Genomic DNA, 25,280 nt, shown 5'->3' with positions numbered 1-25,280 from the left:
GCGTGTTTGCCTCACCTGGGGCTCCCGGCCCGCGCGCCTCACCTGGGCTCGCGTCCCTGGCCGCCCGCGCCGCGCGGGGGCGCTCTCCCGCGGCCCGGCCCCGCCTCCTCCCCGAGAGCTCGGGCTGCCGAGCTGCTCGCGCTGCGCTGGGCGCCTGTTCTGCCACCCGCTGCCGTCCCCCGCAACCGCGGCGAGGGGGCGGGGTCCCACGGCGCGCTGGGAAAGAAAGGCGCGCGCGCTGGCGCCCAGGTGTGTTCTTCCACGGGGCGCGGGAGGCTGAGCGGTCGGCGTCCCAGCAGTCGGAGCGGGAGGAAGAGAAGACGATGCCGCTGTCCCCGCCAGCCCAGGGCGACCCCGGGGAGCCCGGCCCGTGCAGGCCCCCCAAGAAGCACACCAGCTTCCATCTCTGGCGCTCCAAAAAGAAGCAGCAGCCGGCGCCGCCTGACTGTGGGGTGTTCGTTCCGCACCCGTTGCCGGCGCCCGCCGGCGAGGCCAGGTGAGCTCCTCGCGCGAACCCTCCAGTCCCACCTCCCCCTCCTCCCGCTGCGCTGGCCCTTGGGCCCCTGACCCCACTTGGAGGAGGGGAAAGCCCCGGGGTCCGTTTCACCCCGCAGGAGGGTACCCGGGTCCGGAGGGGAGCAGTCGTGGCCGCTGGGGGTGACCAGGTGTCTTGCGGCTTTTGGCTCAGACCAAGCACCGGCGAGAGGGACTTGTGCCCATCCGTGTGGCTTTTAGTGTGACTGCGAAGCCTTCATGCAGGGGTCTCCCCCATCAGCCTGCTAACCAGGGCGGCGGAGACTGAGGGTTGTTACCGTCGTAAGTGATCATGGAAACTCTGCCTCGGGGTTAGGCGCTGCTTTTGAGCTAGTGCCTTTATTGCCAAGCTCTTTATTGTGAAAATCTGTAAGATTTGTGCTCTTACAGTTGTTATACCTTCATTCTCCTCGCAAGATACGAAGGGAGGAGGAAGTGGCAGGAGTACTTACCCCCGTTTCATGGGTGGAGGAACTGAGACCAAAGGATAAATGGCTTCTCCCCATTGGAGCTAGCGGCCAAGCTAGGGAGCACCTAGTTAATCCAAACTGTAATTACCATTGTGCTTTTTAATTTTTATCCTGGTTTTGAAGCGGTATTTTTCTACGTGCATAATTATTCAACTATGCCATCAGAGTTTATGCACTCGTTTAATAATAATCAACTTGAAGTAACAGTGTATTTACATGGCTCAGAGGTGCGAAATATTTATAGTGTTGGACAGTTGACAATGTCCAGTAAATCCTTCTATATGTGTTTTTAAAACACACCCTATGTACAACGAAGGCCAGAAAATAGTGCAAGATTTGCATTTTAGACAGATTTTTCCTTTTCTAAAAAACTCAATTTTATTATTTATTTTCATTCATTTAGTAAAAGTTGTACTGAGTACCCTGGCTAAATGCCAAGTGCTGCAATATGAAAAACAATGAGCAACAGTAAGAATTCTCAATCATCGAATAATTCTTAGTCTCTTGTGGATACCAGAAAGTGAACAGTGGAATAAGTGCAACTATAGATGCCTGCACAGAGGAGGGGATCAGGAAGGCTTCCTGGAGGAAGATAGGTGAAGTGGCTTAGGCAGAAAGGGGAGGAGCAACGAGTTCCAGGCAGAGGCTGCACTGTGCACATCATCAGCATTTAGAACAGCGTTGGACTTCCTGAGAAGCGCAAGGTGTTGGAACCGGGAGGTCCAGGTGTGAGGGGTTAAGGGTAGAAAGCTAAGAGAGAAGGCATTTTATTTTTTCTCCTATTTTATAATCCACATTGGTAATCAGCTGTAGTAGAATATATTACCTACTCAAACATTTACTGTGCCTAATTATAGATTATTATTTCTAACAAAATACATAACTTAATATTGTACACAATATCGAAGTTCCTTTCCTATTACCGCAGTAAATATTTTAAACACTTCCATAGTGGTTTTCCTTTTAAGATCTAGTCTCATCATTTCCTGTCTATCAAAACATAATAATACACAACTTTGGGAAATTATTCAAATGTAAATACGTTTTAGTCTAAAATTGTAAATAGGAGATTTGCTTCTCTCCTTGAGTTTTTGGTATTTTAGTGCGGTCTTGAAGTACTTCATTTTTTCCTTCAGAACCCTGATGAACTTTGTGTTAATAAATGTTCTGAAAACTAAGCATACTGGTCTATTTTTGGGATGTTTTTCTAGTAAGATCATCTTTATAAATATTTTATTTACTTTTAAGACAGGGTACTTCTTTCTAGTTTAAAGAGAGCAGCGAAAGCACCCTTACATTGCTAGCTAGTCTTTGGCCAGTGTGGCTCTCTTAAGCCACCTGAGTGTATCCATTCATTTCTGTCCTGGACTTGGAAGTGATGGAACTTGGCTGGAATGTACAGCACTCACTGTGGTTTTTGTCTCTAAATAAGGAGGGGACAGTCAGGTAGCCACCCATAATTGCTTATTTGATTAATATCATGGGTGTTTAGGTCAGACAAAAATGAATTTATCTGCTAGCTTTGTGACCTTGGGCAAGATATTTCACCTCTTAAAGTCTCAATTTCCTCATCTGTAGTATGGAGACAATATGATGCTGACTTTTTAGGGTTGTCATGAATATTAAATGCAAGTTTGTTATTAAGTGCAAAAACCTTAATATGTTTCTGAGCACAAAGTAGAAACTCAGTAAATGGAAAAGTATCATCGTCATTGTTGTCATCATCATCAAAGCAGAAGTCTAATGCAAGAAATGGTAAAAATAGGTTTAGATAGGGGAAAAACCAATTCTAGGAAGAGAGTCTTTTCCTAGAAAAGCTTACCAGTCCAGCCAAATGTGGCAGCTCATAACCTGCAATCCCTGCACTTTGTGGGGCTGAATCATCTGAGGCCAGGAGTTTGATAGCAGCCTGGCCAACATAGTGAAATCCCGTCTCTACTAAAAACACCAAAAAATTAGCTGGGCATGGTGGTGCATGCTTGTAATCCCAGCTACTCAGGAGTCTGAGGCAGGAGAATCCCTTGAACCCAGGAGATGGAGGTTGCAAGAAGCCGAGATTGCACCATTGCACCAGCCTGGGCAATAAGAGCGAAACTCAGTCTTAAAAAAAAGGAAAGTAAGAAAAGAATAGCTTTCCAGTCCAAAGATGATTTAAAGTTTATTAAAGTCAGATTTTTGTATTCTGAAAATATTTGTGGCTTTTGGTGTAGACATTCTAATTAATTATTTCTTTACATAAAATTATTTCGATATGGCTACTTCTCTTCCTAAAATTTACTGTTAAAGTTTGTTTCAGGTTGGTGTTGGTAAACATGGTCATATGATGTTATTTTTCACAAAGATAGAGTTGCTGCCCTTCTGAGTCAGCCCCATCCCCTGTCTAGTCCGTAATTCTCTTGTCATTAGAGGGTCTAGTGGTATGGTGGGAAGAGCATGGTAAGCTGTGGCCAGGCTTACCTGAGCAGCCACGAGTGGCACTGTCACTTACCACGTTTTAAATTATACTCTGTCCTGTAAATAATGTGTTCAGAATGTGGATTTTCTATTTGGATTTAAATTCTTGTTCTTCTATTAATACTTACCATGACACCTAATCCTATCATCCTAGGAAAGTTACTAACATTTTTGTGCCACAATTTTCTCATTCAGAAAATGGGAATAATAAGATAGTTTGTCTTTTTTTGAGACAGAGTCTTGCTCTGTCAACAGGCACCAGGCTGGAGTTCAGTGGCATGATCTAGGCTCACTGCAACCTCTGCTTCCCAGGTTCAAGCAATTCTCCTGTTTCAGCCTCTCAAATAGCTGGGACTACAGGTACACGCCACCATGCCCAGCTAATTTTTGTATTTTTAGTAGAGATGGGGTTTCACCATGTTGGCCAGGATGGTCTCGATCTCTTGACCTTGTGATTTGCCTGCCTCGGCCTCCCAAAGTGCTGGGATTACAGGCGTGAGCCACCGCGCCCGGCCAAGAGTTGTTATAAAAATAAATGAGTTAATGCATTTCAAGTGCTCAGAACAGTGGCTGGCACATAGTGAGTCCTCAACCAATAGGAGTTGTTTCTCTTTTTCTTACTAGTATCTTGCCTATCCCTCCTTTTGAGTAGTAATTTTGTGGTTTTCTGTCATGTAATGAAAGTGGTACTTTCTTTTTATTTTCTCTATTCAAACCACTTTGTGTTATTTCTGTTCTTTTAAATATTAAAAAAATAAACAAAAATAGAGACAGGGTCTTGCTGTGTTGCTCAGGCTGGTATCCAACTTCTAGGCTCAGGCAATCCTCCACCTTGGCCTCCCAAAGTGTTAGGATTACAGGTGTGAGCCACCACACCTGTCTACACTTTTGGTTATTTTGATTAGAAGTGGTTTCTTAGCTAAAGATCAAAAGCAGTGAATTATTTCCATTGAGTTCTTTGTTTAAGAAACTATGTATATATTTTAAAAGGAGTGAATTAAAAAATATTAACATTGAACTGAATTGAACCCCACATCTAGAAACAGGCATTAATGCTCTGCAGGAGAGTCAAATTCAAGTGGTGGATGGGCCTCATAATCCTGTGAAAATCAGCCTGCCTTGATTCAGCTGGAAGAAAAGTATAGCCAGTGTCAAGGGCAGAGCATCCTCATTGGGCAGGCAGAGATCTACCTCTGAGTGAAGGCCCTCAGGCTCAAGTTTCAGAACTATAGACAATCCCTTAGTTTTTCTGTGCTCAGTGGACTTTTCCCTTTTATAAAGAGAAAACAACGGACTCCCTGTTTATATCACTAGAATGTTGTAAGGATAAACTATTGTTGTTTGGAGGATTTCTTTTTCTTTTTTCTTTTTTTTCCAGAAAAAGAACAATCATTTAAAATGTTATTTGAAAGCATTCTGGAACCGAAGAGTGTTAGTCTTCATAAGCTAAAATTTATTCTAGTTTCCAGTCTTTTGTGGCTGGTTTGGTGCTTAGAACGCTAAACAGGTTTAATTGTTTTCTAACCTAAAGAACATAGGCAGATAAGTCTATTTTTGTTTTATGTAATGTTAGATTTAAACTGGTTAGTACAGAGTCTTCCCTCTTATTTTCCTTATACTAAAGGAAAGAGTTTTAATTTTTAGGTTTATTTCACCAGTGAGAAACCAGGAATTTGAAAGTAAGTCTGCCACTTAACTAGCTGTGAGCTTCTTGGGAAGTTATTTTACCCTGCTAACTTTTGTTTTATGAGCTATGACCTACCTCTTAATATTGTTTTTGAGAATTACAAATATATATATAATTATTGTCGTGTTGTTGGTGTTGCTCTTGAGATGGAGTCTCGCTCTGTCGCCTAGGCTGGAGTGCAGTGGTGCAGTCTCAGCTCACTGCAACCTCTACTTCTCAGGTTCAAGTGATTCTCTTGCCTCAGCCTCTGGAGTAGCTGGAACTATAGGCGCCCACCAGCACACCCAGCTAATTTTTGTATTTTTAGTAGAGATAGGTTTTTACCATGTTAGCCAGGATTGTCTCGATCTCCTGACCTCGTGATCCACCCACCTCGGCCTCCCAAAGTGCTGGGATTACAGACATGAGCCACCGTGCCTGGTGCATAAATATGTTTCGAAAAAATGACTAGCCTAGTGCCTGGCAGATAATAGAAGCTCAGAGAATAGTACCTCTGAAAGCATGCCACAGTCAAAGGACGGTAGGCTTTACTGTTGGGCAGAGTTCATTTCAAATCTGCCTCTGCCATTGGGATATATTTTTAACCTCTTCAAGTCTCAGTTTCTTCATCTGTAAAATGGAGCAATTACACTTCTCTTACAGAGCTCTAAAAGGATTGAATGTTATTTACGTAAAGCACCCAGCACAGGGCTTGGCTCAAGCAAGTGCTGGATAGAGGAAAGGTGGTAGTCATTAGCAGGGGTGATAGTGGCAGCAATAGTTTTAATTATTGTTGTCTTCGTAACAGTGGTAGTAGCATTAATACATACATTGTTACTTTGTGAATGGAGCCAAAAACTTCAGAAGCCCAGAGGGTGTAACCAGGTCTGTCAAGCTTTGAAGTACCTTTGAGCGTTTGGATGTTCGTGTTGGTCTCTAAAAGGGAGGGTCTTCATGTACTCAGTGCCTTAAAAGTCTTAATACATCTCACTGAGGAAGAAAAGGCTAAACTTTATACTTGACATTACAGGAGTTTTTCCCAACATGGCTTCGGAGTCTATGTTTAGCATAGGATAATCATTTGCTACTTATCCCTGTTATTGTATTACTTTATCCACCCTTCATTTCCACACTTTCAGTCATAATCTACTCTCCGTAATCAAGTGGCAGTGACATAAACCCTTTTGGGAACCTTTAGTAAGACCTTTGAAACTTGAGTTTACTTCTTTTTTCTTTAGCTTTTTTTAAAAAAGAAATTTCAAGTGTATATTTACTCCCTTTTTCATTAATAGTTTTGTCAGAATGCATAGCTTTTGATTATAAATCTTATTTGTAGGTCAGGAATGGTGGCTCATGCCTGTAATCCCAGCACTTTGGGATGTTGAGACAGGAGGATTGCTTGAGCCTAGGAGTTCAAAACAGCCTGGGCAATAAAGTCAAACACTGCTTATACAAACAAACAAGCAAACAAACAAAATAGCCAGGTATGGTGGCATACCCCTGTGGTCCCAGCTACTGGGGAGGCTGAAGCAGGAGGATCACTTGAGCCCAGGAATTGGAGGCAGGAGTAAGTTATGATCATGCTACTGCACTCTAGCCTGGGTGACAGAGTGAGACTTGTCTCTAAAATAATCATAATAATAAACGAGTAAATCTTTTTGTAAGCTGAGACAGTGAGTTGCTGCTTTAGTATTTGTCCACAATTAAGACAATGTAGTGAATGTATACACTGTATTGTAGGGAAATAGTTTGCAATTCCTAATACCTGATCAATGTATCGAGATCCCATCTCTTAAAAAAGATACACACTCACTCACTCTCTTTCTGTCTCTCTCTCTCTCTCACTCTCCCTCTCTCATACACACACACACACACACACACACACACACACACACACACACACACACCACTGTCTTAAAGTTTGAGTTCAGCTAAGGGATCAGTTCTGTTTCAGGAATGTCTATGCAGAAGAAAAGTGATTTAATTATTCAATCTGTTTCTGGTCAACATGAGAAGATCGTTTGAAGCTTGAATGGTGTGCTTTTTTTGTCTACCTTGAAAAATTTGTCCCAAAGTGAGTTTTCAAGTAAAAGATATATGACTGTCTAACGCTTGTGAGGCGTTTGGCAAGAACAGCCGGCGATTGCTTATGAGTCTCATTAGCTCATTTACATTTCCCTTAAAACAGAGCTGTATTGGGCTAACCCAAATGCCTCATCAACATACCTGTACAGATTGAAATGTATGAGAAGTCTTCCCTCTAGGGAGTGAGCTCTTGCTTAGTGCTGCCTTTACAGCACTGTGTATCCTCTGGATTGGCCTGTTCAGTGGAAGAGAAGCAATGACCCCTGAGAATAGAGACTGTGTGATCCCTAGATTGAGTTGCTAATTATTCAGCCAGTATACATTATACACTATAGTGTGGTTACTGAGATACGAAATACCTTAAGAGTTTCTGCCATAATTAGTACCTCACCTACTACTTAAAAAAATAAAATATATATATAACTTAATGTTTTCAAAAACATGTTTAAGCTTGAAGAAACCATATTTATATCAACAAAATGTCACTTAAAATGACAGCCTATCAATATATTGTTATCTATGCAAGAACTCCCTTGACAGAGCTTGAAGTAATGCTGGTACTGTGACACATAATATATTTTATTCATGACTTGCCATTGAAATATGTTCAGAATATTGATGGATTCATAAATATCTCATGAAAGCATTTTGACAAAGTACCAGGAGGCCCAAGGAAATACAAATGAGGCAGAGAATCAGAATCCATTTGCAGTGTTCCCCGATCCCTCTCATCAGCACATTAGAGGCAAGTAAAGGTTGCACCTGTAGCTAACACACACAGAAAGAAACACAATTAACAAGTGCCTTTTGTTTGTTACCTTCCCATAAGTGGCAATTAAATGAGTACAAGTAAGTTGGTGTTAAGCTTGGCAAAAGATACTGTGGGGAAGAAAGTTGGCTGCCGGTTGTATTTATTATTGTTTGTGCCATTTCAAGCTAGCAACCCTGAGTGTCAGTCATTAGAAGTTAGGGTTATTCCAAAGGTAGTATCGACAGCTCAAATAAGAGCTAGGCCAACGGTTACATAAAATCACCATGGACAGTACACATGTTAATTTTTTTCAAATTTATTTATAAGTAGTAGCATAAGCTCATGATAGCCTTTAGATTCTCAAGTTGGATTAGTTTTTTTAATCTTATGATTAGGATCAATGGTCAAAATAATATGTGCTGCATATAAGATAAGAAAATAGAGGAAGCATGTGCTTTATAATAACTTCAGACCATTTCTGTGGAAACACTGTTTTCCATCAAGATTTGATCAAGATATGCAGTTTATTTAACATGCGCTGTATATCAGACACTGTTCTAAGTGCTTTACAAATATTAACCCACTACAGTTAATTCATAACTTTTCTCAGAGATAGGTACTAGTATTAATCCCATATTGAGCAAAAATCAGGCACAGAGGGGTATGATCATTTGGCCAAAGTCACAGAGCTCTTAAGAGGCTGGGATTCCCCAACTGGTGGTCTTGAGTCCTTGTGGTTAATCACTGCAAGTTAATCACTGTGGTTAATGCTGCTTTCTTTATATTCTTACATGAGTTCATTTAGTCTCTAGATCTCATAAGTAGAAATTAAAATACATACAGGAAATCAAATTAAGTTTTGGTTCTAGACAATTTCTATGTTAAGGAGTGGAGAGAAAATAATTAATAGAAATGCAAGTTCATTAAAATCTAAGAAGAAAAAATAATTTAAAACAGAAATTCAAAAGTGTATGTTATAAATGAAAGTATCATGTCTAGATTCAGAGTTTGGGGTTTCTGCCCAAGCTGTGTCAGAAAAAAGGCATTACCAAGAGGTGGGCCTAGTTCATACCCCTTCTTCTGCCCTGGCACAGGCAGTAGACTGCAAGGTCAAAGAGTAGTGGTAGATGGGGGGGGCTTCTAGTTGCTACCCATGCTAAGTAGGGATGGCAGAATTTCTCAAGTAGCTGCTTTACCGGTTGCTGCAGAAAGCTGCTCCTGGCTGCTCTAACTTTAGGCCTCTAGAAGCCCTGCTGCTTGAATCCATGGGTTTTACCTCCTGACCTATTCTTGAGGATTCCCTGGCAATGAATACAGGTTCCACCTTATGTTGACCTTACACTTCAAGGATTGTAAACCATTGCTGATACTTTATCCCACTTGAGGCTCATAAGGGTTCTGTGAGGTAAGCCCATACCCTCATTTTGAGGATAAGGAAACTGAAGTTCATAGAAGGTAATGCAAATGGAGGAAGCAGGACTAAAACTCAGATTATCTGATTTTTTCTTAGCTGTTCTTTTGGGTTCTCTTGCATTGCATACTATACCTCTACTCCTGGCCTGTATCCACCTTTGACAGGAACCCAACTGACTCATCTAACTTCCTGATGACTATTCCCCTGGAAATCTTCCCTTAGTTTCAGAAATCAACAACGATGAGACTATGTGTTCCCTAGATTGAGTTACTAGTCATTCATCGGGTACCTATAGTCTAGTTACTGACGTACTGGATAATTTCCGGGTTTCTACTATAATTAGTACCTCACCTACTACCAAAAAAAAAAAAAAAGCCAACACAAATGAAAATAATCCAATTCATGATTTTTTAAAAATGTAAAGCTTGTACAAGCCATATTTTATAACAACAAAATGTCACTTAAAATGATAGAGCCTATCAGTATGGTATTGTACCTATGCAAGAACTCCCTTTAGAAGGCTTGAAGTAGTGCTGGTGCTGTGACACATAATGTAATTTATTCATAATTTGTCATTTAAATATTTTCATAATAATGAATTCATAAATATCTCATGAAAGCACAGCTTGACTGATTTTGCATCTGCTATTAGGAAAAGGTATGATAGTTGAAGCAACTGTTGACATTCACACTGAAATTCAGTGTTTCTTTTTATCATGTGTGTCATTACAAACCTAAGAACTGGCGCTTTTCAAGCCTGGGCAGGGAAGCTCACCCAGGCCTTGCCAGCCACTCTTGGCTCTACTGCCTCGCTTCCATCCCCACTGTTGGCTTCCTTCCCCGCTGTTTGGCTCCCATGAACTAAGTGGTTGTTATTACCAGCAAAACAAGAAAATGTAGTTACTGCAAGGGTGGGATTACAAAACTGTTCTCTCTTGTGTTGGCTATCCAAAACAATTTTGTCTGCAGTGGACCGAATTATAATCAGGAGTCTCTCACTGGAACATACTTAGGGTTGGAAACAAGAGAACTTGTATTCCTGTGTATCAGTAAACACGTTTAAACAAGCTAGTCTAAACTAGATTTTGGATTTCTTTCAGGATAAAAGCAAAGTAGGACTGAATGTCTGGCATTTACTCAAAAGTTTTGACCTTTACTAATTTGCATATTGTGATTGTCATAATCTTGCCCTGTAAAAGGGTTCACGTACTTGGACCTAGAAGTCTTGGTAGGTAGATGTATTGCTGGCAATTAATTGTATGCTTTCCTGTTGTTTCACTTTTATTAAAAGCTTTTTTTTTTTTGCATGCCTATAAGGAAACAACCAGTCACAACAGCTGATAACTCTTGAAGATGTAGGGAGGACATGTCTCCATCATCATGTAGTTTCTTCCTACAGAGACACACCTCCAGAATTTATGCAACAGCTTTCTCACTTACTGCAGGATTTCTGGTTGCCTTTCTGTATATGAGCATATATTGGCTACTATTCCAGTAATATGTGTATAAGCAGATATTGGCTACAATTCCACTGATTTACAAAGCCAGCAGAAATTAAACAAAGAGGAGCACCAATTTGTATCTTAATGCCACTCCATAGCTGATCAATGAAGAGCAAAAGTGTAAGCGTAACGTAATTGTGGTTTTTGTCATTACTTTTTCGTGTTTAGGTAAGGTCTCACTCCAGTTGCTCAGGCACTGCAGCCTTGACTCCCCAGGCTCAGGTGATCCTCCCACCTCAGCCTCCCGAGTACCTGGAATTGCAGGCATGTGCCAGCACTCCTGGCTAATTTTTGTATTTTTAGTAGAGACGGGATTTGGCCCTGTTGGCCAGGCTGCTCTCAAACTCCTGACCTCAGGTCATCTGCCTGCCTCAGCCTCCCAAAGTGTTGGATTGCAGGCGTGAGCCACCACACCTGGCCTTTTGTCATTAATTTTAATGGCAAAACCTGCAATTAATTTTGCACCAACCTAATAACAACAGTTGGGTTTGGGGATGTTTACTGAGAAAAATGGGTGTGGCATGTGGGAACCAAGAAAAAATTGCTTTTTGGCCAGATAATTCTCAATCTCTTCTATAAATTAAATAAACATTAGGAACTTTTGTCAAGTATAAATAGGACAAGGGACATGAACAATTCCTGAATACTTATTATGTGACAGTTGCTTTCATGTCAGTATATCTCATTTAATCTTCATAGTAGCTGTGCCAAATAGGTATTTCTACCTTCATATTTATAACTGAGAAGACTCTGAAAGAAGTAGAAGTATTTTAGCTAATACATGAGAGAGCAATATTTGAAATACTTCTTTCTGACTCCAAACCTCAAAATATTTTCACCAAACCATGAAAAAACTAAAGCTCATTGAATGAGTAGTTAGTAGGGGGTGTGTGTGTGTACAGGGAAGGTAACTAGCTAATGAATAAAGCTTCCTGTAGAAATGTAGGCACACATTTACTCTCAGAGCTATCTCCTTGAGCAGAGAAGCATTTCCTCCTTTTGATTACATGAACCCTACCCGGTCCCATCATACAGAAGGGTATCCAGGAACAAAGAATCCATATGCCTTACAAAATTAATGGAGCATTCTTGTTTTCCTTGGAACCTCTGACTTGAAATGATTCTAAGGAGAATCTGTGACTCAGTTCCTGAAGTGTTAACTAAACCTGTTGCACCTGATTTCCAATCTAGCCACTAAGTCTTAGTACCTGCTACTGGGATGATTCACTGAGTATGTAAAGGCATCTAAGGTGCAAATGTTGGGATTTTTCATTCTGCATAAAGGTTAGTTGCAGCCTCAAAAGAGGAAAGAAAATGCTGGTGACCCAAACCAAATTTGTAGGCGATACCGTTGGTGTGAAAGATGTAGATCTGGAGAGTATGATGTAAAAGGATTATGAAAACCTTGTAAATAATCTTTGTCTTTATAAGAAATAGTAAAGTTGTTTTTAGTGCCAATTTCTCTCAAAACTAAGTTTTATTTTTATTTTTACGTATGAGAGAGTTTTAAAATTATATTTAAGCATTTTCATTAGTTTCTATGAATATTATTATATACACAGAACTAACTTCTATGTCCATAGGTCATAGAAAATAGTGACTTTCTTTTCCCATTTACCAGACTGGGAATTTATATGCTCTGATATTTAGATTATATATTGTTAGCTTAAAGCAATGAACAATATTAATGACTATAAATGATTATAGTCATTAATACTGTTCATTTCCCAAAGTACAACTGGAAATTTGTGACTTTGTCTTCAGCCACACTTTTATTATAGACTTACTCTAATTTTAAAAACAATTATCCAGTGATAATGGTAATTGAAGCAGAAGGTTTGTTTCTTTTATGTGTGACTGTAACTGAGCAGATGTTACTTCTCTCCAAAGTGGTCTTGATGTATGGTTTTCAGTGCCTGTGTTTGTCATTCTCAGGAAGGTAAGTGAAATTGCACTAGTGTAATTCACTTATTAAACAAACAGTTGTAGACACCTGCTGTGTATGAGGCCCTGGAGTGCGGGCTGGCAAACCAGTTGAAGTTCTAAGGTTGGCAAATTGAGTCTCACTCCCCTATCTTTTAGAGAAGCTGTAATATTCACCATTTAAATGATCTTAAAAAGTTGCTATACTATAATAAAGAAGAGAAAATATTCAAATATGCATAAGATAGCCTGGCACGGTGGCTCACACCTGTAATCCCAGCACAGGGGGAGGCAAAGGAGGGAGGATCGCTTGAAGCCAGGAGTTTGAGACCAGTCTGAGCAACATAGGAAGATTGAGTCTCTACAATAAAATACAAAAATTAACTGGGCAGGGTGGCCTGCACCTGTAGTCCAAGCTACTTGGGGGGCTGAGGTGGGAGTGTTGCTTGAAGCCAAGAGTTCGAGGCTGCAGTGAGCTATGATTGTGCCACTGCACTCCAGCCTAGGGAACAGAGCAAGACATTGTCTTGCTAAAAACAAACAAATATGCTCAAGACAGGCTGAGAGATAAAGGAACTTAATCATCACAGAGGATGAAGAATTTATAATTCTTGAGAGCTCTCAACATTGTTCCTACTAAGGAGATTCCAGAGAACACTTGATGATGTTAGTGTATGTAAATTCTCTGAACGGATGGTTCTATTTATTATAGATAGATAGATAGATAGATAGATAGATATGTTTGTATAGATACATAGACACATTCATCCATATATACACACACATACTTTCTGGCACTAAGTACTTGACGGAGATAGGTACTCAGTGCTAGATTACCTACTTGGTAAATTAGACATGTACTTACAACATCAGCAAAGCAGGAATGAGAGAAAAAAAATCTAAAATATGCCTGAAAGTTCTGTGTTCTTTTCAGATAATAAGTTTTGTTGTAGGGTTTAGAATTGTTTTTATTTTGAATGACATGTTGAGGTAGGGGAGGCATAACCTTTTTGATGATTAAAGTTCTAAAGATAATGATACAGACCTCTGTATATACCTTGTTTTAAAAGCATTGTGGCCAGGAGTGGTGCCTCATGCCTGTAATCTCAACACCCTGGGAGGCTGCGACAGTAGGATTCCTTGAGGCCAAAATTTGAGACTGTTTCTATACAAAAATTTTTTGAAATTAGCCAGGTGTGGTGGCATGTGCCTGTAGTCTCAACTACTCAAAAGGCTGAGGCAGGAGGATTGCCTGAGCGCAGAAGTTCAAAGCTACAGTGAGCTGTGATTCAGCCACTGCCCTCTGGCCTGGGAGACAGAGTGAGGCCCCATCTCTAAATAAATAAATAAATAAATAAGAGCGTTGGTGGGGGTTGGAGTGGAGGTGGGAGATAAAATATGATGTGAACTATGGAAGGTATAGGGAAATATGCCCCATTTATTCTTGTGTTTGTCTAATGAGTTGGATGCCAGGCCCAAAGGTACCACTGTATCTTCCTGAAAGAGGCTCAATTGGTTAGCATCACTTTTTAAATGTCCTGTCCAGTTCTGTGGAAGTGGTCAGATTGGTGAGCATCTCAAGTGACTGTTCTTTTATGATTGAGACTCCAATTTTGTTTTTTGATACATTTGCCTTAGCTGTTTTGGAGGCTTCACCATATTGAGTAATTCCCCTTCACCTGTGGGGGTGTACATACTGCCAAGAGCCCCAGCGGATTTCTGAAACTGCTGATACATACTATATCTCTATATACTATGCTTTTTCCTACATATACAGACCTATGATAAAGCTAAATTTATGATTAGGTACAGGAAGAGATTAACAACAGTATATAATAAGAACAATTATAACAATATATGATAATAAAAATTACATGAATATGGTATTTCTCTTTCTCTGTCAAAATATCTTACTGTTTGTAACATTTTTGGACCACAATCGACTGTGATTGACTGAAACCACACATAAGAGAGGACTACTGTAGTTATAATAATTCACAATCTCACTATAAATAACACTATTAATATTATGTTCCTTTTTGGTACACATTTCCATGTAACTTAGCAGTAAAGATGAAATAGAGGGAGTAATTTGGACAGCTTTTGTATCTTGTTTTGCTTTTCATTTAACTTTGTATCATAAGCCTCTCCCTACTTCATTAAAACGTGAAATAATTTCCTTATTTATTCTCCTCGTGTGAAACCTTTATCCACATCTTGAACCTCAGTCTCTGGATATTCTGTTCTTCCAGACCCGCTCTCCACCCTCCTCTGTGCTCAGAGGCTATATTTAAGGACCTCATGGACCTAGCTCTTTGTCCTCTGGCTTCTATACTAGTTTCTGCCAACGAGAAGCTTTGGAGGAGGTGCAGGAGTGGGAGGTCAGACTGGAGTTAGGTAGTGATTTTGTTACTTTGTAGAGGGCCACAGCTTCTGATGGGTCAATCTCTTCTGTAGCTCAGATCTTGCCAGTTCCAGTACTCACTCCCCTTGCCTTTATGCTTAGGAGTAGTAGTGGCTTCCTGCCATTGGAGCCCTGGTCCGCTTACTATTCCTTACTGGTTTTCCCTTACCTGTCCACATCTTGTAACTAGTCAGTAATGTAAACACTTCTCAGTTATCTCTTTGTGTGTACCATTGGTTCTCTGCTGAGAACCTGGCTGACATATGAATCCAAGTGGTATGCTCTTTATATTTTAGGTTTGGGGCTTTGTACTGCAGAAGGTTAAAAGACAGTTCAGAATTGGATAAGGGAGCAAAATTGGACCAGGTCTGAGCTGGTGTTAGTGAAAAATAGCATAGACTAAATTAAATTATACTTACAGAGATATAAGCAAATTGTTTTCTGCTTTTCTCTAAAAAAGCAATCAATTCTTGCAAGCACCATATTGAACACCTGCACTTAAAACGCAAGGAGGGTACCTTCCCTGCCAAATGTTTTCAGTTCTCTTGTTTTATGTGGATAATATTAGTTCAACTCTTTCATTTCCCTTTTCATCCTGGGCTTTCATTACTACTTCTCATCTGCTTTTCCTCTTGGTTTCTGGGCAGTTTGCATATCCATGTATATAGTCCTCTATTTCCACTTGGATCGTCCCTCTTCATCCATATGTTGTTCCCTTGTAGAAAGTACTCTCAGGGTTTTGTGAGCTGAATGGATACCATGTTTTTGGCATGTTCCCTTATATGAACAATAACTGTTTTCTTCCTTAAAGGAGGCACAAAGCATGCAGCAAGAAGTTAACTTCATTCTATTTTGCTTCAGCTCTAAATCTGAGGCATAACTTTTAAAAACAAATGCCAAAGCAGTCATCAGACTTACCAGGGGCTGTTAATACTTTTAAATCTTTTAAACCCAAAAAATGTAATGTAAGAATGTAAATGTTTTCTGTGATTACCAGGTTATCACTGAGATAATCTCTGAGAGAATATTAAGGCTTATTCCAGGACTCAATGTGTTACTCAGAAGTCCTAATGGTTTTGTTCTTTCTTTTTTAAATAATTTTTTTCCTTTGCAGTCTGTCCAAGATCTAAATAAATTTTATCTATCTTTAATCTATTTTTAAATGTCTGTTTGGGATCAGATATTCATATTATATTTCATGCTCTTAGAAATGTGAATACTCTTAATGTATCCTACCACAGGTATAAATAAGTATGATTTACTTATAATTCAAGATACAAAACTTCCATCATTTACCAATGACCTTTGGAGGCAGAAAAGAAAAGATAAAAACAAAAATGTGCTAGTATAGAAACGAGAGGACTTGGGTTTTAATTTTAGACTTCTCAGTTACAGATTAGGTGCTTTTGAGCAAATCACCTAAACTCTTTGTGCTTCAGGATATTTTTCCATAAAATGGGGATGATACCAACCTCCCTGTTCCCTAACCAGGCTGTTGAGTGGCTCTCTCGAAGCCACGTGTAATAGCGTGGTAAGGAGTGAGAGACCTCAGGTCTCGGGGAGCCCTGTCAACCCCTGCTCATCCCTCGCACAGCTCTCACCCCTTCTTTTCTGGAAGTCCTGAGCATTCTTTTCCCTCTTCCTGTAGTCTTCCCAGAGGTGAGCAGACAGAGGGCAGGATTCACTTTCCCCTACCTTTCGTCCATCCTAATCTTCTTTCTAGCTATTCCTCTCCAACTTCTCAACTTACTTCTGAAACAGCTCCAAAATTCTGTTCTGAAGCTGGTACGGGGTATTCCATCCATTTCCCTGTGCAAAGTGGCAAGGTGGAAGTGTGGGGTTCTGTGGCTCCCATCACTGCCACCGTGCAGGGTTCATCCCTCTGTACCCTTCCCCAGTCACCTCGGCCTTGCACCACCCAGTGCCTGTGGGGAATCCCTGTACCTAGACACACATGCCCATATTTCTTCTTCAGCTGCTGCTACCAGGTTGCTGTCTCAAACAGACACTACGTATTTAACAGAGGAAGCACACGTGGGCTTCCCAGATAATTTCCAGAGGTAGTTAGGTTTGGTTGCCTCCATTTCACAGATTAAACAATTGAGGTATACAGCTTTTTAATGAGAGTCAGGAGTGTATCTTCAGAATTTTAGCCAATGCTCCTTCCACTGTAGTTCCACAAATATATCACTATAATAGATAGAAAGGGGAAAATGTGCTTTGTAGCTTTACTGGTTTATTGCAATGTCTTTTCTTCCTCCTCCTCCTCCTCTTCTCCCCTTTTTAAAAAACTTTAGTATGGGTAAAATTAATGAAATAAAATGATGCTGGCCAGTTGTGGTGGCTCACGCCTGTAATCCTACCACTTTGGGAGGCCAAGGTGGATGGATCACCTAAAGTCAGGAGTTCGAAACCAGCCTGGCCAAAAAATGGTGAAACCCCATCTCTACTAAAAATACAAAAATTAGCCAGGCTTGGTGGTGTGCACCTGTAGTTGCAGCTACTTGCAAGGCTGAGGCATGAGAATTGCTTGAACCTAGGAGAGAGGTTTCAGTGAGCCGAGATTGCGCCACCGCACTCCAGCCTGGGAAACAGAACCAGACTCCCTCTCAAAAATAAATAAATAAATGAAAACAAATAAAATGATGTTGAAGTAAGAGAATAAATGAAAACATTTATTTGATCAGTAAAGTAAAATAATGATCTTTTTCCTTTTAAGAGATGAGGTCTTGCTCTGTCATTCAGGCTGGAGTGCAGTAGCACAGTCATAGCTCGCTGAAGCCTCCATTTCCTGGACTCAAGCAATCCTCCCACCTTAGCCTCATGTGTAGCTGGTGCACAGGTGTGCGCCACCATACCTGGCTACCTTTCAAAAATTTTTTGTAGAGATGGAGGTCTCGCTGTGTTGCCCAGCTTGAGGACTAGTTGGGGCAAAGTCTCCAACTCCTGTCTCAGGCAGTCCTCCTGCCTTGGCCTCCCAGCATGCTGGGATTACAGGCATGTCCACCATGCCAGCCATGATTTTTACATTCCATTCACAGATCACACTAAGATGAATATTATAATTTTAGTATAATAAATTCTATATGTGGAAAATAATGGATTGTTGTTGGTAACAAATGGCTGGCCATTCAATCCTTAGTTTGACGCTCACCTACTTTGTTCTCTTTCGAAATACAGTCTCTAGGGCATTTCCATGTTTGGAGTTTGATAACCAAAGATACTGCCCTGACTTGTACAACTTTAAAAAAGAAAAACCCCAGAAGTTGTCACTCCAGCAGATACCTTTCCGATCAGAGCTGTTCGTGTTCAGGTCCTAACATGTATCTTCAGTTTTTTCTGTAAGTGGAAATTCAATAGTATTGAACACAACATGTTTAGGAAATTAAAATATTGAGCAATTTCAAATATCTCTAGAGTAATTTCCTTTGGGAACTTGTGATTTGAAATGGTTACTATTTGAATTCCCAAGAGATTCTGAAACCCAAAATTCAGGGCTTGGATGTGGGACAGGAGCCCAGAGTAACTGAAATCCAGCTTCCCTGAGGCATCAGAGCCTGGTGGTGGGTCAGAGGACTGATGGACTAGCCACCTAAATGACTCTGATGAGTTAGCACAGAGAGGAGAGTGTGATTAGGTGATGTTACCTGTTTCTGTGACAACCTTTGCAATTTCTTCTGTGTTCTAATAATTTAGATGAATTCAGAAAAGAAGTTGAATAATCATAACAATTTGAGAAAAGAATTAAACCAGAAATCCAAAGACTTCAATCTTTACTAATATGAGCTATGTTTATTCAGTGACGTCTCTTCACTTTCTTGAGGCTTAAATTCCTCATTTATAATAGGAAGGACGAATTCAGTCTTTTGTCATAAGGTTTGTTCTAGTCTTAAAGTCTCTGAATTACATAGTTTAGTTTATGATTTTTACAGGAAAGTTTATCATGTAAGTACAATAAGCAGCAATGCCTAATGTGTAAGGAAATTGAAATCATTCCAATGATAGTTATTTCTACCCTTTTCAGTGAGGGTTGCCCTTGATGAAAAGTAGAGTCATCGAAATCAAGATGTTTCAAACCCCTTCTGAGTAGAAATCTTAAACATCTTAGATGATTGCAAATGGGAAGGAGGAAAACTGCAAAAGTTTTGTGTTTAAACACATAACATGAAAGAGTGGATTATATAAATGCTGTTTCAGGGAATCTCTTAAGATGTACATACATTTGCATCTGTATTTGTGATGATCACTTTACAAATTCAGCATAGGATCATAAAATAGAAACTGAGGTTTGTCCAGACACTCCTATATGCAGCATAGAAGAACTTAACTAATGACAAAAATTCAGGGGACAAAAAAAGCTTACACAATTTATGTCTGGAGTCTTTATAGTCATAATGTGTCATTGACTTAATAAAATAGCATACTGCTTTCTTTACAGAGTTGAATCATAGTGTCTTGTGGTCAAAATTCCTAAATTCTGCTCATGGTTCACCGTTTCCTGAGTGTGTTACCTTAGGTAAAGCATTTTACGTCTTTGGAACTCAGTTCTTTCAACCATGAAAAGTGAACCAGTGGAAGAATTAAGTCATCTTTTTCTGTTACTTTCCAGATTTCATACCTGTTTGTCTATAGGCTTTAACTTGTTGGAGAAATGAATGACATTAACACAGACAAATTTTATTTCCAGAATATATATGCCAGCTAATCCTAAGTGCTAAAAACCATATCCAGTGAAAGATAGTTTTACTGAAAGAAGGTTCCTTAGGAGATTGGCATCTTAGGTGAGTTCAGCTAGAAGCAAACTCTGTGAAAAGGATGCAAGTACAGATGTCATCCAGGAAATATACCTGTGGGAAGTGAGTAAGAAGCCAGCCAACAAAGGACAAATTACAATGCTAGTTTCCACTGTTGGTAAATGGAGGTTGATCCTCTTGGGAAATTCTGGACATCATTGTAGAACTCAGAGCTATGCCATCACTGGGGAGAGGAACTGAAGTATTAAAACACCAAATTCTGCCCGTCATTGGTTAAGGACTGCTCCTACAGGTGCTGTTTTCTGGTACTTTCTGCTTTGGGCAGTGTGTGCTCCTGTTGGCCAGGAAGTCCCCAGGTGGCTGGAAGTCCAGTTGTCACAGTCTATAATATCTCGAGGGTATATGGACAGGGCACAGACAGTGTCTGCCATAGTCTGGTTACAGGGGCACAGCCAGAGTACATCCAAACTCCTGGACTATGGTTCACCAAGGGAAGATAGGTATGCACTCACTTCTAGAAGGAAACTCTACTAAGAGACACTGAAGCAGAACACCAGGAAGCAATGAACAACCCTCCTCAGCTGTGTAGATTTCCTGTCTATCTCTAAACAAAGGCATGCAGCAGCCAGGGAGGGGCAGACTCCTGAGCTCCTAATAGCCTTAGATTTGGGAGGCTGGCCATGGGCATTGCAAAAAACATGTTGACAGTACACGTGTGGTCAGTAGTCAAAATTGCAGGGCCTAATTGCTGGCTACATCTAGGACATAGCACTTTAAGGGAAGTAGCATCTGTGAGGATTTTGTTGACGCAAACGGTGAAACTACGTGGGGAATCTGATTTATTTTGTGAAAACTCTTCTTTTGATAGAGAAAGCAAATTCCCTGGTATGTTGTAAAAGAATATTAGGAGATACAGAAATGTTTATTAGGTTTTATGGGAAATCAGATCAGTTATTAGCAGCACCCCTGACAGATCTGGAAACATCTGGTCTTTGAAATGTTTGTTCCTTCAGTGTCACCAAAGTTTTGTGAAAATTCCCTATTGCTTTCTAAGTAAAGCGGGCTTTTAAAAATGAATTTTTTGGCCAGGCACGGTGGCTTATGCCTGTAACACCAGCGGTTTAGAAGGCCTGGAATAAAATAAAAATAATAAAAATCAAATTTTCTATTAATTGCTCTTTATGCAGTGGAAAATTATGTCATCTCTGTTAGAATTATAATTTTCTTTTATATTTTATAATAATTTAGATTTTATTTTTAATATATATGCCAGAATCAAAAGCTAAGTGTTTGGAAGTAGTTTCTGTGCTATTGGCATGCAAAAGCTAGCTTTGGATGATAATCCATGTACTTGTGATTATTATAAAAAATTATGCTTGGCCGGGTGCGGTGGCTCAAGCCTGTAATCCCAGCACTTTGGGAGGCCGAGGCGGGTGGATCACGAGGTCAAGAGATCGAGACCATCCTGGTCAACATGGTGAAACCCTGTCTCTACTAAAAATACTAAAAATCAGCTGGGCATGGTGGCGTGTGCCTGTAATCCCAGCTACTCAGGAGGCTGAGGCAGGAGAATTGCCTGAACCCAGGAGGCGGAGGTTGCGGTGAGCCGAGATCGCGCCATTGCACTCCAGCCTGGGCAACAAGAGCGAAACTCCGTCTCAAAAAAAAAAAAAAAAAAAAAATTATGCTTAACTTTAATATGACCTGATGAATCATTGTCCTTGAGTTAGCCACATTACAAAAGACAATTATAATTAGGGCATCATGACTTTATTACTATTAAGTAATCTGCTTACTACAAAATTACTGACATCCAAGTAGAGCTAATGGGAAATCTGGCAATTGTTTTTTTCTGTCTCTATGTCCATGAAAAGCAAATAAGTAATCAAGTGGCCAGAAAGACTCTTGTGGTAGCTTTTTCCAGAATGGAGCTTACCAGTTCAACTTGAGCTAGTCATGGAACCAGAATTCTAAAGATCTTTTAAAAGTATGTGAAGAGATCATCTCATCTAGTGTTTCTCAAAATGTGTTGCTTAAATATCCAAATCAAAGTCACTTGGGAGGAAAACACAGATTTCTGTTCCTCTAGAAATTCAAATTTGATAGATCTGAGGTCAGGCCCAGGAGTCTGCATCTTAACCTCCATAAGTAGTCATTAAAGTTTGAGAACCATGGATCTAGCCCAACTGGGATTAGGAAACTGAAATCCCGAAAGGGACTTCCCAAGAGCACCCAGCTATTCAGTGGCAAAGCCGGGGCCAGAACCCAACTTTCTCTAGTTTAATGTTCATAAATGCATGTCCCAAACTTATCCTTTGCATAAGTGATGATGATGAGTAATTTTTTACTATAGAATCAAATGCAGCAGATATGTTAATTCTCAATCTTTTCACATATGTAAATGTATAAATGAAATTTACACAGATTAGAGTAATAGGATAGTTTTGTTTTTGTTTTTTGAGACAGAGTCTTGCTCTGTTGCCACACTGGAGTGCAATGGCGCAATTTCAGCTCACTGCGATCTCCACCTCCCAGGTTCAAGCGATTCTTCTGCCTCAACCTCCCAAGTAGCTGGGACTACAGGCATGTGCCACCACATGCTGCTAATTTTTTTTGTATTTTTAGTAGAGATGGGGTGTTACCATGTTGGCCAGGATGGTCTCTATCTCTTGACCTCATGATCCACCCACCTCGGCCTCCCGAAGTGCTAGGATTACAGGTATGTGCCATTGCACCCGGCCAATAGGATAGTTTTGAAAGGCTGGACTTTAGTTCCTGAAAGACTGAAACAAAACAGACAGAAGGTGCTAGTATGAACGGATCTCTAGCAAGGCTCCCATATGAATGTATCATATGATATGTCACACATGTTTTTCCTCTGATCATCTCTTTATTTCCACATCTGTTGTTCATATTTGGCAAGTTTGCCACAGATAACTTCCTCCTGCAGTTTTTCATATGCAATCTCCTACGTGTTCCAACCAATGAATACACTACTTAGAACTACATAGTTGATGACTATCTGGGCTGGTGAGTTTTTGTGATTAGTACATGGGGCTAAGGAAGTTATAATTGTTGTTCTCAACCCTGTGTGTTGCCAGTCAGCCTTGCACAGAGAGGGAAAAAAAGCTTCCTTGTTCATAAACTGCATTTCTAACAGGGCAAGTCTTCCTGCAGATGTGCAGTGTTCCATGCAGGTACCAGGTGAGAGCAGGTGCAAGCTCAGCACAGCACATCACCTCTGTTGAGGAGCAGCTTGCAGGGCACTTACTACTGATGGTGTGAGGTCAGTATCACCTTTGTTTAAGATAGAAAACAGCATGAGTTTGAACTCTGACCAAAAACAAGGCTACAGAGACTCCTCTTTGACCCACTAGTCCTCCAGGGGCTTCTCATTGGGTAACGGGGGCCCTGTTCTTTAGAGCAGTGATCCTCAACCTTTTCGGCACCAGGGACCAGTTTCATGGAAGACAATTTTGCACAGACCGGGGGGTCGGGGGTGGGGGAATGGGGATGCTTTCAGTATGATTTAAGCACATTATATTTATTGTACATTATTACTACATTGTAATGCAATGTAGTAATAATGTACAATAAATATACATTTATTACTCTTATTACTACATTGTAATATATAATGAAATAATTATATAACTCACCATAATATAGAATCAGTGGGAGCCCTAAGGGTGTTTTCCTGCAACTAGATGGTCCCATCTAGGGGCGATGGGAGATGGTGACCCTTAAATTGCATTGCTTATGTCCAGTCTACTATGTAATCTCGTGTTGGTTGCAGTCACTGAAGAAAACCCTGTTTACAAAGATAGGATGTTGGAAATGGAAGCATGCTTCTCAGTGCTTTCGTGGCAATCTCAGTATATTCTGGCTTGATTCCATCCAGAATGTATGGAGATTTGAAGTTGTCTCATACTTTTAAGGCCACCGTCATTTGTGATCTCAAGCAGGTGATCCTCTTCTAACTCGGACAATGTCAATTCAGCTGGCTTGTTCACAAATCGGTCACAGATACATTCTTCCCAGTTCAGGTGTCTTTTGTGGTTGGGAAGTAGTGCTCAAACTCTTTTGAAAGCTGAGCTAAGTGATCATGCACCAGCTGGAAGAAAGAAGTCCCTGGCTCAGTCTCTTTCAAAATCTTTGCTGTTGTTTGAAACATGTCAGAAATCCCAGTGTTCACTCATCACCCCCATCATTCCAGTTTGGCTTTGAATGCAGTCACTTTATCTGCTGACTTGAACACAGTTGTCTTTCTCCCACGAAGTGACACATTGAGTTCATTGAGCTGATTGTATATGTCACACAAGTAAGCAAATTTTGCCACTGATTCAGTGTCAGTGAAATGTGCTGCCAGTGGTGATCATTTTTCAAAAAAAATCTCTGGAGCAGTTCTCATATCTTAAAAACTCTGGTGAGCGATCTACCTTTAGAAAAACCATCTCACTTCTGTGTGTAAGAGAAGACATGTGTGCTCTGCATCCATCTCCTTTCAGAGCTGTGCAAACAGATGTGAGTTAAGGGCATGTACTATAATGTGGTTGATAATATTAATCACATCCTGCAAATTGTTGAGTTCAGGTGACAGTTTTCGGTTATCCATCATTTCTCTATTGGATAACACAGTGCATAGACTCACTTTCAGAAGCAATCTCTTTGACCTGAGTAGTAAAGCCAGAAAGCTATCCGGTCATGGCAGCTACTCTGTCCGTGCATATACTGACAGAAAATAACCAATTCAGTTTTCCTGATAGGTGATCATTCAAAGACTTGAATAGTTCTGCAGCTGTGGTGTTGGTTGGTAACAATAGTTCACATAACATAGCCTCAAGAAAAAAAATCATATCCTCACGCACAGCTTTCTGAAAATATATTACACAAAAACAAGCATTGTTTCGTTGTAAACATCAGTGGACTCGTCAACCTGGATTGCATGACATAGTGACTCATTAATCCTCTCTAACAATTGTGCTTCAATATCCTCTGCTATTCATCACTTTGTCTAGTTATGGTGCTAGGCCAAAGAGGAACTCGTGCCACTTTTTGAACTGCAGTCTCTCTTAAAAATTCATGACAAACGTTCTTAGCAACAGGCAGGATCAACTCTTCACCAACAGTAAAGGGCGTCTCAGCTTTAGCAATGCAGTTAGCCACTAAGAATGATGCTCTCAGTGCAGACACATTTGACGAAGTGGTAGACCTTCATAACTGCTTCTGTTCTTCATGTTCCATTAAAAAAAAAAAAAAAAAAAAAAAAAAAAAAAAAAAAAAAACCTCCAAAGGTGGATGCTTGGTCTTTATGTGGCGAAGC

General features: G+C 40.3%; 1 protein-coding gene across 1 annotated transcript in view; it reads left to right on the top strand.

Annotated features, from left to right (window-relative positions):
• Positions 1–270: 270 nt before the first annotated feature.
• Positions 271–25,280, top strand: part of CRYBG1 (crystallin beta-gamma domain containing 1) — a 228,316-nt gene continuing 203,306 nt past the window's right edge. The window contains exon 1 of the mRNA XM_074397654.1: positions 271–496. Coding sequence (XP_074253755.1) covers positions 324–496 — 173 coding nt within the window. The 5' untranslated portion in view covers positions 271–323. The remainder of the gene's footprint in view (positions 497–25,280) is intronic.

Source organism: Saimiri boliviensis, chromosome 4 (genome assembly GCF_048565385.1).
Source record: "Saimiri boliviensis isolate mSaiBol1 chromosome 4, mSaiBol1.pri, whole genome shotgun sequence".
NCBI classification, from domain to species: domain Eukaryota; kingdom Metazoa; phylum Chordata; class Mammalia; order Primates; family Cebidae; genus Saimiri; species Saimiri boliviensis.
This window is presented reverse-complemented; position numbering and strand designations above follow the sequence as displayed.